Source organism: Bison bison, unplaced genomic scaffold, assembly GCF_000754665.1.
Source record: "Bison bison bison isolate TAMUID 2011002044 unplaced genomic scaffold, Bison_UMD1.0 scf7180017864495, whole genome shotgun sequence".
NCBI lineage: Eukaryota > Metazoa > Chordata > Mammalia > Artiodactyla > Bovidae > Bison > Bison bison.
In genome coordinates this window covers 10,921,590-10,938,638 of record NW_011495054.1, presented here as the reverse complement: position 1 = coordinate 10,938,638, position 17,049 = coordinate 10,921,590, and the positions used below count along the sequence as shown (strand labels likewise).

General features: G+C 45.0%; 1 protein-coding gene across 1 annotated transcript in view; it reads left to right on the top strand.

Annotated features, from left to right (window-relative positions):
• Positions 1 to 17,049, top strand: part of TTC28 (tetratricopeptide repeat domain 28) — a 582,431-nt gene that overhangs the window by 476,733 nt on the left and 88,649 nt on the right. Inside the window, exons 9-11 of the mRNA XM_010828858.1 lie at positions 9,182 to 10,523; positions 11,769 to 12,292; positions 15,744 to 15,853. Of these exons, the coding sequence (XP_010827160.1) occupies positions 9,182 to 10,523; positions 11,769 to 12,292; positions 15,744 to 15,853 (1,976 nt within the window). The remainder of the gene's footprint in view (positions 1 to 9,181; positions 10,524 to 11,768; positions 12,293 to 15,743; positions 15,854 to 17,049) is intronic.

The following is a 17,049-nucleotide window of genomic DNA, read 5'->3' as shown; positions in this document are numbered from 1 at the left end:
ATGAATATTCAGGACTGATTTCCTTTAGGATGGACTGGTTGGATCTCCTTGCAGTCCAAGGGACTCTCAAGAGTCTTCTCCAACACCACAGTTCAAAAGCATCAATTCTTTGGCACTCAGCTTTCTTTATAGTCCATCTCTCACATCCATACATGACCACTGGAAAAACCATAGATTTGACTAGACGGACCTTTGTTGGCAAAGTAATGTCTCTGCTTTTTAATATGCTGTCTAGGTTTGTCATAGTTTTTCATAGTTTGTCATAGTTTTTCTTCCAAGGAGCAAGCATTTTTTATGGCTGCAGTCACCATCTGCAGTGATTTTGGAGCCTAAAAAAGTAAAGTCAGCCACTGTTTCCACTTTTTCCCCATCTATTTGCCATGAAGTGATGGGACTACTAGATGCCATGATCTTAGTTTTCTGAATGTTGAGTTTTAAGCCAACTTTTTTACTCTTCTCTTTCACTTTCATCAAGAGGCTCTTTAGTTCTTCTTCACCTTCTGCCATAAGCGTGGTATCATCTGCATATCTGAGGTTGTTGATATTTCTCCCAGCAATCTTGATTCCAACTTGTACTTCATCCAGCCCAGGGTTTCTCATGATGTACTCCAGACTTGCCTGTGAGTGTCCAGGTGTCTCTGGTGGAGGCATGGGATCGGGGCACCATAGCAGTGTCTAGAGTTGTAATAATGAATCCCCAGAAAAAAACTGGGGCCCTGTCTCCTGGGGAGGGTGAGGATTGGGAGAAACACCTGAAATATTCAGTGCTGCAGAATATTCTTTGGAGCAGGTTTCCTCAGCTCTTCTTCCCATTCCCTCCCACTTTGCTCTTTGACCAAGAAAGCATCACCCTATTCCCGGGCGGCTCAGACGGTAAAGCGTCTGCCTACAGTGCAGGAGACCTGGGTTCGATCCCTGGGTCGGGAAGATCCCCTGGAGAAGGAAATGGCAACCCACTCCAGTATCCTTGCCTGGAAAATCCCATGGACGGAGGAGCTTGGTTGGCTACTGTCCATGGTGTCGCAAAGAGTCGGACACGACTGAGTGACTTCACTATCGCTATCCTTTAAGATAACAGACAGAACTAAATATCATGTTAAACAAATCAGGGCAGTAGGACTGTGTTGTTCTCTCTGCATGTGTCCTCTGCCCATCCTGGAGAAGGACGTGTATAGAGGCTGGTATACCTGTACCTGCTGGTGACCAGCTGCTTTCTTTTTTTCTACTGAGGTCCCACAGAGGAGATGTAAATTTAAACATCCCTGTTGGTCCTTAGCTGTGAGGACGTTTCCCGATCCACAAGAAACTACAGACCTCTATGCTTGTCTGGATTATTTAACTTTGTATTATGAAACCTTCAAACATATACATACACACAGAGAGAAAATAGTATAATAAATCCCCTTATATTCATTGCCCAGTTATCAACATTTTGCTAATATTATTTCATCTATTTTCATAAATACACACACATACTTACTTTTCCCCTCTGATGGAATATTTTTAAAGCAAACAGTAGACACTATGTTATTTTATCTGTAAGTAATTCCATATGTACTTCTAGCAGATGAAAAGTTTTTAAAGTACAGATGCTGTCTCATGTCACACCTAATGAGACTAAATACAATTCCTTTATTTCTTCTGCTTATCTTGCAAGCAGATGGGCTGACACAACTAAAGGTCTGTGGGTCGAGAGTCCCTCTCTCCACTGTCACTAACTCACTTCCTCTCACTGGGCCAGGGCCACATCATTTATAAAGTTAGGAGGGCTCTTCTGTTTCCCAAATCTTGATAGTTTCTGAGAATAGTTAGTGATATGGCTAGGATTTAGTCAAACTCAACCTGCTTGAAAGCAGTGGGAAAGAATAGATGGGCTCTTAAAGCCCCATTTGGATCATGCACTGTTAATAATCAGAATAGTAATATTTTCAGTAAATGAGAACACATCCATCATTTGTACGTCGAAGGTAATACATTGAAGTACACTGAGGCCCTACTTTTAGAGAATTTGCAAGAGAAAAGGCTGCCAAAATTCACTGTTAAAATGCAGTTTTAGTTTCAGCAGAATTCTGTTAGTCTCATCCTGTTCCACACCTTTTTTGGTCTTTCTGGTAATGGTTAGCAACAGGGGCAAAAATGTATTGAGCACTTACTGTCTCTCAGGCACTTGTTCTAGCTTCTCATAAGCAAGACTCCTTGGCCTTCACCACAGGTCTTTGCAGTAGCTCTTATTATTCCCGTGCAGGGACTGTTCCTAATGCATAGGTGGAGGTTTACTGTGAGGATATATAAATCCATGGAGTAGCCCTCATAGTCATCAAAAGAGTCCGAACTACAGTATTTAGATGTGAGTTCAAATACAAAAAAAAAAAAAAAAAAGAATGATCTCAGTTCATTTCCAAGGCAAACCATTCAGCATCACAGTAATACAAGTCTATACTCCAGCCACTGATGCCAAAGCAGCTGAAGTCAACTGGTTCTATGAAGATCTACAACATCTTCTATAACTAACACCAAAAAAAGATGTCCTTTTCATCATAGACGGTTGGAATGCAAAAGCAGGAAGTCAAGAGATACTCAGAATAACAGGCAAGTTTGACCTTGGACTACAAAATGAATCAGGGCAAAGGTTAACAGAGTTTTGTCCAGAGAACATAGTGGTCATAGCAAACACCCTTTTCCAACAACACAAGAGACAACTCTACACATGGACATCACCAGATGTACATATCAAAATCAGATTGATTATGTTCTTTGCAGCCAAATATGGAGAAGCTCCATATAGTTAGTAAAAACAAGATTTGGAGCTGACCGAGGCTCAGATCATGAGCTCCTTATTGCAAAATTCAGGCTTAAATTGGAAAAAGTAGGGAAAACCACTGGGCCATTCAGATATGACCTAACTCAAATCCCTTATGATTATACAGTGGAGGTGATGAATTAGACTCAAGGGATTAGATCTGGTAGACAGAGTACCTGAATGACTATGGACAGAGGTTCATAACATTGTACAGGAGGCAGTGACCAAAGCCCTCCCAAAGAAAAACAAATGCAAGAAGGCAAAATGAGGAGGCTTTACAAATAGCTGAAGAAAGAAAGTGAAAGGCAAGGGAGAAAGGGAAAGATGTACCCAACTGAATGCAGAGTTCAAGAGAATAGCAAGGAGAGATGAAAAGGCTTTCTTAAATGAACAATGCAAAGAAATAGAGGAATACAATATAATGGGAAAAACTAGAGATCTCTTCAAGAAAATTGGAGATTTCAAGGGAACATTTCGTGTAAGGATGGGCGTGTTAAAGGACAGAAATGGTAAGGACCTAACAGAAGCTAAAGAGATTAAGAAGAGGTTGCAGGAATACACAGAAGAAGTGTACAAAACAGGTCTTAATGACCCAAATAACCACGATGGTGTAATCACTCACCTAGAACTGGACATCCTGGAGTGTGAAGTCAAGTGGGCCTTAGGAAGCATTACTATGAACAAAGCTAGTGGAAGTGATGGAATTCAAGCTGAGCTATTTCAGATCCTAAAGGATGATGCTGTGAAAGTGCTGCAGGACTGGAAAAGGTAGTTTTCATTCCAATCCCAAAGAAAGGCAATGCCAGAGAATGTTCAATTGCGCTCATATCACGTGCTAGCAAAGTTATACTCAAAGTCCTTCAAGCTAGGCTTCGACAGTACATGAACTGAGAACTTCCAGATGTACAAGCTGGGTTTCAAAGAGGCAGAGGAACCGGAGATCAAATTGCCAAGATTCATTGGATCATGGAGAAAGCAAGAGAATTCCAGAAAAATATCTACTTCTGTTTCGTTGACAACACTAAAGTCTTTGACTGTGGGGATCATGACAAACTGTGGAAAATTCTTCAAGAGATGAGAATACCAGACCACCTTACCTGTCTCCTGAGAAACCTGTATGCTGGTCAAGAAGCAACAGTTAGAACCAGACATAGAACAACTGACTGGTTCAGGGTTGGGAAAGGAGTATGACAAGGCTGTATATTGTCACTCTGCTTATTTAATTTCTGTGCACAGTACATCATGTGAAATGCTGGGCTGGATGAATCACAAGCTGGAATTAAGATTGCTGGGAGAAATACCAACCTCAGATATGTAGATGATACCAGTCTAATGGCAGAAAGTGAAGAGGAACAAAAGAGCCTTTTGATGAGGGTGAAAGAAGAGAGTGAAAAAAGCTGGCTTGAAACTCAACATTCAGAAAACTAAGGTCATGGCATCCGGTCCCATCACTTCATGGCAAATAGAAGGGGAAAAAGTGGAAGCAGTGACAGATTTTATTTTCTTGGGCTCCAAAATCACTGTGGATGGTAACTGCAGCCATGAAATTAAAAGACGCTTTCTGCTTGGAAGGAAAGTATGACAAATCTAGACAGCATATTAAAAAGCAGAGACATCGCTTTGTTGCCAAAGTCCATATAGTCAAAGCTACAGTTTTTCCAGTAGTCATGTATGGATGTGAGAGTTGGACCATAAAGACTTGAACCCCAAAGAACTGATGCTTTTGAATTATGGTGCTGGAGAAGACTCTTGAGAGTCCCTTCGACAGCAAGGAGATCAGAGCAGTCAGTCCTAAAGAAGCTCCAATACTTGGGCCACCTGATGCGAAAAGCCAACTCCTTGAAAAAGACCCTGCTGCTGGGAAAGATTGAAGGCAAAAGGAGAAGGAGGTGAAAGAGGATGAAATGGTTAGGTAGCATCACTGACTAAATGGACATGAATTTGAGCAAACTCCAGGAGATAGTGAAGGACAGAGGAGCCTGGTGTGCTGCAGTCCACGGGGTCCGCAAAGAGTTGGACACAATTTACTGAGTGAACAGCAGCAATAAATCCGTAACCATGTGTCCTTTCTCCACACGCCTTGTGAGAACTGGGCTTTGTGAGGATCTTCTGCCCCACTAATCTTCATTTAATTCCCCTCCCTGCAGCACGTTGTCACCTAGCGCGCCCCTGCTGACAGGCCCTCTGTAAGTCTTCATCTGAATGACAGCCCTGGAAGATCAAGCTGTGGTCTCAAAGGGGAAGGAGGATCTACAGATTATGTCCTCAGCATGTGCAGTCACTCCGCTGGCAGCTCTCAGGGCCGCTTTTATGTTGCCTCAACAAAGAGAAGGGCTGCCAAGAGGGTGTAATGTTCCGTTCAGAATGCTCCAGGCTGGCAGCAGCGAGGACAGGGCAGACACGAGGCAGAAGGAAAAATGCCCACCTCAGCCGGCCCATCTCCTCTTACCCTTAGCTGTGTCTGGCAGTCTTTGTTTGAGAATCTTCCTGTGTTCTTTATAGACTCTTGGAGGTGTCAGCTGAGGAGAGAGGCGGAGGAAAGGGGAGTGTGGGCAAGCTGGCTGGAGGTCAGATCATTTTGCCATAACCAGCAGGCAGTTTCTTTCACAAATCATTGAGCCCCGGGTAGCCATTATCATCCCAACTGCTCCCTATTAGCTAGCCAGACTCTCGAGGCCCTGAGAGTAAGAGAAGTGGAATTCCTTTTCCTTTGAACTCTCGCTCTCTGAATACCGCTCATAGTGGGTTTGCGTAGCATGCATCATTAGCAAAGCTTATTGATATACACTACTGTGTTTCTCAATACTCTTAGAGATTATTGTAACCTGGCCTCGTTAATAAGAAAACAAAAAACACCGAAAAGTTTTCAGTTCAAAAAAAAAAAACAAAACAAAGGCTCAGAGACATAAATTTACAGTCTCAAAGGTATCAATTGAATGAGATGGGAGCCAGGCTTATAAAATGGGACTTCTGACTTAAAGTCCTGTGCCTTTTCCAGATACTTTATACTTTCCAGATACATTATAGCATGCTTTTCCAGATACTTAGCCAGCTTCCTATAGGATGGGGTACAGGTGGGGAGGATGGGGTGCTAGCCAGGTGACCTGTTCTTTGGTGGTAGGAGGCACACAAAAAACCTGAGCTTCCTCCGTTGGCTTCTCTGAAGGTCCCATGCTGCTCGCTTCCTCTTACCATCATCTTAGCGACCAGTTAGTGACCATATTGCCTTAAAAATCATTGCCGTGAAATCCAAAAGCTTCGGGAAACAATCATTGTAAAGGCATCGCTGTGAGGGGAAGCCTGAGAGGGTTTAGAGGCCACCCTCCCCAGCTCCGGCTCCGCACTCACAGCAGGGCAGGCATCCTGCCGCTTATTTCTCCTCATGCAAAGCTGAAGAGAGAGGGAGTAAATGGTGCATTTCTGCTAAGGATACCTGGAAAGTTGAAACCTTACAAGTTTCCTCTTTAGGTAAAAGCAGGTTAGGGATCCAGGCCACATTCAGGCCTTCAGAACTGAAATGTTTCTGTCACTAGTAATTTTTCACCACTAAAAGGGTTTCAGGTGATTCTGAGGTAATGCGTTTTGGGCAGCTTAGAGTATTCTAACCTTGAAACAGTCTTTGAAAATCTGTTCCTTCCAGCTGGGATGCCAGTGACATCCCTGATCCAGGGGAGTGACCAGACCTTATCTGCTTCAATTGGAGCAGAGTTTAAAAAATATTTGATTAATTTTTAAACCAAGGATTGTACATTCATCATAGAAAAATCCTATAAAATACAGCAAAATTCCACCACTCCAAAATTACTACTATTAACATTTAAAAAAATATATACTGTATGCATAAGTATAAACATATATCTATACACACACATGCATGAACCCTATTAGTGTTTTTATTAAGGATACTATTTTGTGCCCATATAACCCCTTTGCTCAGTCACTTCAGTTGTGTCTACTCTTTGTGACCCTATGGACTGTAGCCCACCAGGCTCCTCTGTCTATGGGATTCTCCAGGCAAGATTACTCAAGTGGGTTGCCTTGCCCTTCTCCTGGGGAATCTTCCCAATCCAGGGATCAAACCCACATCTCCTGCGTTACAGGAGGATTCTTTACTGCTGAGCCACTGGGGAAGCCCATATAATCCCTTAATACATTTTATTTTTTCCCATGTCAATATATAAACTTCTACTTCACTATTTTTAATGGTACCATGTTATTCCATCATATAGAGTACCATAATTTGCTTATTTTAAACTGAAATATTTAGCTCATACAAGGAAATACACAGAATTACCATAGTTTGTTTAATCTCTACCACCTTGAGAATTCCCTTCCCTGGAAGCATATAGTAATTTCAGTAACCAATATTTGAATTTGACTTAATAGTTTACAGTGAGTTTGCACATACATTATTTCATTTGATCCTCACTACTATCTTAAGGTTGGTATCAAGATTATCATTTTCCTCAATTTATGGATGAACTGAAAAAATTCTCAAAGAGGCTAAATGATTTATCTAGTGTCATGAATCCAGTTAATGTCATAGGGATGGCTGGATCCAGAGACAGGCGTGACCCCTGGGGCAGGATAGAGCTCTGCTGCAGGGAGTCAGGACCAAAGGAGTGGCCCTGGCATGCTCCTCTCTCCCCCACGCCCTGCTCACTTCAGCTTGTATTATGTATGTTGACAATATTTTTTTCATGACTGCCTCCCTTATGACCCTTTGTGCTTTCTGAGGGCAGACTTACGTCTTCATTTCTCTCCCTGTGTATTGCCTACCACAAGGCTTGGTGCACAATAAATGTTCAGTTACTATTTGCTGGGTCAGTGTGGAAGTGAGTGAGTGACGGAAGGAAGGAAAGAAAGGTGTTATAAACATAAGCAAATTGCAGAGGCTGGATTTTGATAGCTTGCTTTCTCAATGGCTCTATTTTCAATTCAGACATTTCAGTGAGAACCCATCTTGGTGTTTTTGAGTTTTTATACTTCTGCAGGTTTTGGTCACCTGTACAAAGTTCACACGTTGATGCATAGAAAAGCATATTCAAAACCAAGGGTAGAGAGAAACCTGTTTGCATACTAGATCCTTTTGCCTTTTCTGTGTCTCCCACTCGGCCCCAGCTGGAATGAACCAGGCTGTGCTTAAAGAAGCTTCCCAAGTTTCTTCTATGATATCCCTCATTTGCAACTGCTTTATATTTATGGTATTTATGATATATCTCATTTTGAACTGCTTGTAAAAACAACCGCTTAGCTTAGCAGCTATAGCATAGTTTATGAGAGCTGTTTGAAGTGCTATTATTGTTGACTGTAAAAGCTGGATGGCAAAATTAGAAGAAATTTTGAAACAAACGTCATTCAAATCCCATCACCTAACAAGGCAACTTTTTTATCTTTTCATAATCCCCTTGAGGTCTTGTCCATGTGCACACATTCATTTTCCTCATCATTGTTACAGGGAGCATGCAGCATTGTTCTTTGCCTTTTCCACTTAACATTATTGCAAGAACCCGTTTTTCCCTGTTTTTCTGCATAGTCTTTGTAATGATCTTTTTAATGACTGCATAATCCCCTATTGAGTTGATGTACCGAAATGTACTTATACAACCCCCTTTGTTTGCCATTGAAGATGTTTCTGATCTTCCACTAATCCATAACCCTGCAGTGAAGACTGTCAGGGGTAGAACTTCTGAGGATTTCCTTAGAAGACACTCCCCTGAGCAGGACTGCAGGGCCTGAGCAGCACCGGGAGTGAGGCTGTCTCGCCGCTGCTCCAGAGGCTGTTCCCATTTATGTCCAGCAGTTGATGGGTTTACTAGTTTCAGGGCCACCTCACTGGTACAGGGTATTGTTTAAATTTTTTGTTTGCTAATTTAGTAGAAGTAAAATGGTACTTCAGAGTTGCTTTATTTTGCATTTCTTTGATTATTAAAAGAAATTAACATTTTCCCCTGTGGTTACTCTTTGTATTTCCTTGGATATGAGTTGTCTGCCTATTTCAGTAAATTACGGTCTTGATTTTTTTTTAATCAAACCCAGTTAAATCTTTACACACAATAGCTATTGAATTTTTTGTATATGATTTATATATTTCCCAGTATTGTGTTTGCCTTTTAATTTTAGGCATCTATTTGTAGTATAAAACTTACTATTTTTGTAACCAAATCTGTCAGTGTTTTTGTGGGTTTTTTTTTTTTTTCTGTTGCTTTGAAGCTTAGAAAGCTATTCCCCCTCTGGAGAGCTGATAAATATTTAATTCTGCCTTCTGTTATTTTAAATTCTTTAATTCATCTGGATTGTATTGGAGTATAAACCGAGTTGCAAATTACATTTTATTGCTAATCAGTCATTCCAGCCCTTTTCTTCTGTGCTCTTTCTCAGGAATCATACACCAGATGAAAGGTGATTATGACACTGCACTGAAACTCCACAAGACCCACTTGTGCATCGCCCAGGAGCTGAGTGACTACGCGGCCCAGGGCCGCGCCTATGGAAACATGGGCAACGCCTACAATGCTCTGGGCATGTACGACCAGGCGGTCAAGTACCACCGGCAGGAGCTACAGATCTCCATGGAAGTGAACGACCGTGCCTCACAGGCATCCACGCACGGGAACCTCGCTGTGGCCTACCAGGCGCTGGGCGCCCACGACCGGGCCCTGCAGCACTATCAGAACCATTTGAACATCGCCCGGGAGCTGCGAGACATCCAGAGTGAGGCGCGGGCTCTCAGCAACCTGGGCAACTTCCACTGCTCTCGAGGGGAGTACGTCCAGGCCGCCCCCTATTACGAACAGTACCTCCGGCTTGCTCCTGACCTTCAAGACATGGAGGGAGAAGGGAAGGTCTGCCACAACCTCGGCTATGCCCATTACTGCCTTGGAAATTACCAGGAGGCGGTAAAGTACTATGAGCAGGATCTGGCCCTGGCCAAAGACCTTCACGACAAATTGAGTCAAGCAAAAGCTTACTGCAACTTGGGCTTGGCGTTCAAGGCTCTGCTGAATTTCAGCAAAGCTGAAGAGTGTCAAAAGTACCTACTGTCCCTAGCCCAGTCCCTGAATAATTCCCAGGCTAAATTTAGAGCCCTGGGGAACCTGGGCGATATATTCATCTGTAAAAAAGATATCAATGGTGCAATAAAATTCTATGAGCAGCAGCTGGGCTTGGCTCACCACGTGAAGGACAGGAGACTGGAGGCCAGTGCATATGCAGCCCTGGGCACTGCATACCGAATGATCCAGAAACACGACAAGGCCTTGGGCTATCACACACAGGAGCTGGAAGTATATCAGGAGCTGAGTGACCTGCCGGGAGAGTGCAGAGCTCATGGGCACCTGGCCGCAGTCTACATGGCCCTGGGGAAGTACACAATGGCTTTCAAGTGTTACGAAGAGCAGCTGGATCTAGGGCAGAAGCTGAAGGACCCAAGTCTCGAAGCCCAGGTCTATGGCAACATGGGCATCACAAAGATGAACATGAATGTGATGGAAGAAGCCATCGGCTACTTCGAGCAGCAGCTGGCCATGCTGCAGCAGCTGAGTGGGAACGAGTCTGTGCTTGACAGGGGCCGGGCCTATGGCAACCTGGGGGACTGCTACGAGGCCCTGGGTGACTACGAGGAAGCTATCAAGTACTATGAACAGTATTTATCTGTTGCCCAGAGTCTGAATCGCATGCAAGACCAAGCCAAGGCTTACCGAGGCCTGGGAAATGGACACAGGTAAAAATGGCAGAGGACAAGTGTGGTTAGTAAACCTGCACCAGGGCAGCTGGTGCATCCACACGGCAGCGCACTGACTGCAGAGCAGCTCCATACGCTGCTCATTTGCCTCGTCCAGTGATTCTGTGAGTTTAGCAGGGGTATTTCTACCCTGTGTCATGGAGGAAGAAACTAAGGCCCAGAGTTTGTGTCCAAGATTACACAGCTTGAAAGGGACAGCTGAGAGTTTAACGCATGACCCTCTGACTCCAAACCCAGTGCCTTTTTGACTACATCATAATAAGCAGACTAAAAGAATAGGAAGGGGAAAGATGAATGAATCGATCTCACTTATCTTTTCTGATTGCCCCTCACATTATATGAATGTGTTCATTAATATAACATCTCTACCCACCAATTACTTGGACCCCATATTGTTGCTTTTAGGGAAAGCCACCTCAAAAGAGGGGAGTGAATGAGCATATACTATCATCGTGCTAGGCACCTTGTGTAGATATCTTGTTTAATATTTATTGCAGTTGTGTATTAGTCTACATTTATCATTATTGACTACAGGATGTGGGATTTATCAGCATCCAGAAACTGAAGCTCAGGGAAAGGAATCCATGTCCTATACAGCTGGTTTGGTCTGCTGCCGGAGTCCACGCCCTTCTCCTTCTTATCGTGTCATCTCTTAGCAGCATAGCAAGACACACTGTTGGCCAAGGCACTGCTTTCCTCCTGGGTGTGGGGAACCCAAGAAGGTGTCTGTGTTTGCAGAATATATGGCCTCTCCAGACAGGCAGGGGATTAGGGCTCCTGGAGAGGAGGAAGGGCAAGGGTCAGACTAAATCATCACCCACAGAGTGCTCTGAGAAGCTCAGGATGAAAGATTTATCGCCATTGTAAAGTGATTTCAAAAACATAGTCTGTGCAGTAGTGGAAATTGGGAGGCCCAAAGAACCAAACAGTTCACTTGCTATCATTGTGCCTATTAATATATTTTATGTTTCCTCTGGGGTGTATATCCCATTGAATCTCAGGCTCTTGGGAAGGTCACTAAGGGATGACTCTTGAATTGCTTTCCAGATTATGAAATTCCCCTGCATCTCACTCTAAGGGCACATGATAGATTTTAGCTAGAAGAGGAGTTAAGAGCTTCTATAGTAAGTGACAGTGACAAATGCTTTTCATTTTCTCAGGGGCTTTAGCATGTCTGCACCTGCACAAAATAATATCATTGCTTTTCTGTCTACATCCCCACAGGGCAATGGGGAGCTTGCAGCAAGCCCTGGTGTGCTTTGAAAAGAGGCTTGTGGTCGCCCATGAGCTCGGGGAGGCCTTTAATAAAGCCCAGGCCTATGGCGAGCTGGGAAGTCTGCACAGCCAATTAGGAAATTATGAACAAGCCATTTCCTGCCTTGAACGCCAGCTGAACATTGCTAGAGAGATGAAGGACCGAGCTCTGGAAAGTGACGCGGCCTGTGGCCTGGGGGGTGTGTACCAGCAGATGGGGGAGTACGATACAGCCCTGCAGTACCACCAGTTGGATCTGCAGATTGCTGAGGAGACCAACAACCCCACGTGCCAGGGCCGGGCCTACGGGAACCTGGGCCTGACCTACGAGTCCCTGGGCACCTTCGAGAGAGCCGTGGTCTATCAGGAACAGCACTTGAGCATCGCTGCACAGATGAACGACTTGGTGGCCAAGACAGTGTCTTACAGCAGCCTTGGAAGGACGCATCACGCTCTGCAGAACTACTCCCAGGCAGTCATGTACTTGCAGGAAGGTAAGTGGAAAGGTCTGTGCAGCTTCTCGGTCTACTCTGAGTCTGAGCTCACAGTCTGCCCAGGAGGAAATGCACTCATGTGAGTGACCATCTCGACCTGGAGTGAGGATTCAGAGGCTACATCATCAGTTCAACTCCAAAACCACAGTGTCCCCCCGTGGGTGCTCCATAAGAGTTCACAGTTCTTTCCGCTCTCCTGGATGCATTACCCAGCTTGTCTCACTCTGCTAGCCAGCTGTCCAGGGAGCTGACACCCTCCTTGCCTTTCAGAGCCCTCCACTGAATGAAAAACACCTTCTCCACAAGATGAAGTTAGATCTTAGCGTGTACAGTTTAATGCTCTGCATCAGGAAATGCGCAGCGGTTCTGAGCCCGTTGTGCACTAGACAATACCTGAGCTGCGTCAGCACTGTGTACAAGTCCATTTCAGGGTGGTGCCAGGCTCTAATCCAGTAGCATCTAAGAGTCGCTCAAGCCATCAGCCAGGTTTCCCAGCATTGGTTACCTGAGGGGCTGGGCTGGCGCCACAGTGCGCTCTCTTCAGGCCGGCCCAGAAAGTGCCTGCTTCCCTCACTTCCCCTGGCCCTGTTCCCTCTCTGGCAGAGGCTCCATGCGGCTACCTGCACACAGGTGGTCCTGCGGTGCTTCCTCCCTCACCAAGCAGAAGCCCTGCAGCAGTGTGTTTGCCCTCCACTCTGAAAACCCTCCTGGAAAGCACTTCTCACAGGACCATGGCGTGTTACCACTTGGGAGGGAGCATAGCAGACGCAGTGTTCTTGGCTCTTGAGTAAAAGGAAAGGGGTACTGATTTCCAGCAAAAACGCTCATGTGTGGTTTCCAAAAAACTTTCCATACATAGTTTATCTAATTGGATTTAATTCTCTTAGTAACCCTGAGAGGTGTATATTTTCATTCCCATTGGCAGCTAAGTGACCTGAGGCTCAGAGTGCAGTGGCTTGATCCTGACCATGTGGTCAGTCAGTGGTGGCGTGGAACCACATGAGACCCCATGCAGCCTCCTAGAGCCTAGAGCCAGGCTGGCGCAGTCACGTCCATGATCACTCCTGAGCCCCAGCTGGGAGCTGGGAGAGAGGCAATGCACGGAGCGGAGAACGGGCCAGTGGCCAATGGTCAGGGTGGTCCTCTGCGCAGACCAGGTCTTGCCCTGGCCTGCAGGCTGAGAGGTTACTGGGAGGCTGTAAGCTACTCCCCAGATATTATTTGGCTCCCACTCAATGGGACCTCTGCCTCAATGCATTAAATATGAGAGTTGGCTTTTGGTTTCCTAAAACTAGACTGTGGTAAAATTCTAACAGACTGGGGGCAGTTTTCAGTTGAATATGTGAAAACTATTAAATTCAGACCTAGCGTATGACAACCTTTCAGCTGTGTTCTTTGGTTTTTCCTGAAATTTTATTTCCTAGAAGCAGCTGCTTTGCCTGAGATATTGTAACATAATTCTATATTTATGGAAAGCTGTTTTTTTTTATTATTGTAATTTTAAGTCTTGCAGAGATCTAAATTCGTATTGTGGCGTTGCCACGGTGTCTTTTCAGTGAATGTGGTCTACCCCAGAGCCTGATGTTCCTCTTGGGCCCATCTAGACGCCTCTTCACGAGTTGTTATAGGTGCAGGACCCTATTGGACACTTTCTGAGTGCTGTGAGTTGGGTCTTCAGCCTCTTTTAAAGAGGGAACAGTTCAGTTGGAAACCACTTTAGTTCTCTTTCCTGACTTTCAGAAGGGGCTGTGGACTAGCGTCACACCGCCCATGTGCAATAGAATCTCATAGGTGGGCCTGGTCAGAGTCCTTTGAACAAGCTCTGTGGGTTGTATAGTTACCCTTGATTGAAACCACTGGTCTCATCCAGTTTTTTTCTCTTTTTGCAAATAAAGCAAGGGAGCTAGAGCCCACTCGGCTCCAGGAGAGCCGGATGGCTGGGTCAGATCCTCAGAGCAGAAGCAGGTAGAAACTGGGACAGCACAGATGTCGTGTCTACCCTGTTTGCTCTTCACTGTTGAACTTCTGACCATGGGGCCAGGGAGGGTCCCCACTATGGGATCCAGCAGGGAGCATGGTCAAGTCCCTGCTTGCACAGAACATACCTTCTGGAGAGGCTGCCACAGTGAACTTCCAGCTCAGAGGCCCCAGCCTAGCAAGGAGAGCAATCCTGAAGAGTGAATAGGGCTAGCTGGTTGAAGGTTAAAACAACCAGCCTCCTCCTGGTTTTCACCCAAGAACCATTTTTCGATTTCTGTTCCTACTCTATGAAGTATTTTAAAATGTGAATAATTTGCAAGTACATATTGTTTTTGTTACCCAGTGACATGATTTAAATGTAAAATGCTGTTGCTAAGTTTTCTGAGTTATGTGCTTTTTGAGATACATGATATTTTATGGAGCTTGAACCCAAATCTCACTTTTATTAGCCTCTCAACTGACTCGATTCTTTTCCAGAAGTCTGAAACTCAGTGCGCCCAGCATGCTCAGGGGCAGATTCCCACTCACCCTGATTCAGATCATAAAGAGGAAGTCCTTCCTTTGTGTGTACAGTTGTAGCACGGGGGCCTTCCTGCCGTCTCGGCATAAGCTGACTTCTCAGTACAGAGAGCAGGGTAACGAGGGCAGAGTGATGCTGAGAACTGCTTAGTGACCCACACAATAAAAGGTTGCCTTCAGATTTGACTTGCTCAAAGCCCTGGAGGTTGCCAGTGTCCTGAAATCCAGAAGCTTGCTGTGAGTAAGTGCCCCAAACTGCTGGTGCCTATCCGAAGGCCAGTAGAATGAGGACAGTCTCATCTAAAGCTTTTGACTCACCAAAGCACTTGTTCTGCATCCCCACTGAGGCACATCGAAGTCTCAGCCTTAAAGGAAAAGCAGATCGGATGTGAAGTGCGTCAGTGGCATCAGTAACAGAAGGCAGGGTCAGGCGGTGCGAGCATTCTGCTTCCAGAGGACATCCGATGTGTCTCCTGTCAATGCTGATTGGATGCTGTGCCCGGGTGATAGGAGAGATCTGAGCTGGGCTTCTGTGCTTGACTGTGGAGCTGTCAGAAGCACTGCTGCCAGCCAGAGAATTGGGTTCGATACATTTATAGGCCTGGAGTTTTCATTTGCAAAGCTAGGGATTTCACAGTGGGGAGGGCAGCCAGTTGGGTTCTGTTTGCTTCGGTGTTTCTGCCTGCCCTGCAAGCCTGTATCCTGCTGATAGCCATCGCCTGAGCTCTTGCTGGGTCATCTTGGAGTGACCTGGAAAAGTCGCTACTAACACAGAATTTGAAAAGAATGCTTACTCTGCCTTGGCTGAGTCTGCTCTTGTCCTGCATTTTATCTCGCTGTGTTGCTGACAATCTTTATATCCACCCGAGGCAGAATTACCCTCTAGAACTCCTTGGCAGGGTGGAATTGTCTGTCTTCTATATGTCCTCAAAATTTCTCTCTCTGAATTCAGGTTTAAGGTTAGCAGAGCAGCTGGGCCGAAGAGAAGATGAAGCCAAGATTCGCCATGGTCTTGGCCTCTCCCTCTGGGCGAGCGGGAATCTGGAGGAGGCCCAACATCAGGTGAGCAGGAGAACCCTTTTCTGAGTAGATTTTGTTTCTAGAAGCGTGGAAGACCTTGAGATTACTATCCTAGCAGTGATGACATTTGTCAGAAAGTGTTGACTTGTGTTCTTGGGTTGATGTACAAGATATCTAGCCTGTATCAGCCCAGATGTGTTGAACCATAGTAAAGACTTGTCCACTTGTGTGATAGATTTCTCAATAATTTCTTTGGGATTCTTGTATTATGTGCTGCTTTTCCTCATAAAACCTTAATATGACATCACATACATTTTTTGACAGAATTAATCCAAGAATTCATAATTATTAGATTTACTGTCTTTGTAGGTTTCTAATTATATCACTAGATGCCTCTTTCCCTTCTCCCTCTCCCTCTCTCCCTCCCTCCCTCTGTCTCTCTCTCTCTCTCTCTCACACACACACACACACACACACACACACACACACGCAGAGTTCATGTTTCTGCATATGTTCAACCAACAGTTGAAGAGAAAACTCCTCTTAGGCTGGCTCTGGAAATTAGAAAGATCCCTGGAGTGGTCTCTAGTCAAAGATCCCTCTGTTGGGTTGCAGGAGTTGTGAGATGGCTTTGAAAATCACATGCTCAGCCGCTGAGGCAGCCCTTACCATGGAGGGCGCTGTGCTAGCAAAGGGGCCCAGGATTGGTGAATCCAGGCTCCCATCTGAGGTGCTCCTGGGATTGAGGACATGATGTGCCTGAACTTGTGCCATAGCATCCTGGGATGTTATGGCATTTTACAATGTAAAGAATTAGTCCTCTGTTTTCTGGTTTCAGATATTAAAGTTTTTATTGATACAGTGATTTATAGTTTTCAAAGTGCTTTCACTGACTGAGTGTATTCCTGAATAACCTTGTGAGCTAGAGTGATAACCATCCCTTTACAGAGAAGAAGCTGAGGCTCCGAGTCTTGCTGAAAGTCCCCCAGCAAATTCGTGGCAGGGTTGGGAGTACGTTCCTCTCTCCTGGTCTCAGTCCCTTAGTCTTAGAATTCTGTTCTTTACATTTGCATGAATTTAAACTTTGATACTGTTTCCGCCTATAAGTATCAGAGAAAAGCCTCATGGTCCCACTGACAGAAAAGCCGTGAGAGCAGCAGGACAGTGTCTCCTTAGGAGCGTTGTGTGTCTGGTGGACACGTTCTTGGAGCACGGCTGTGGAGAGCAACATCTGGTTT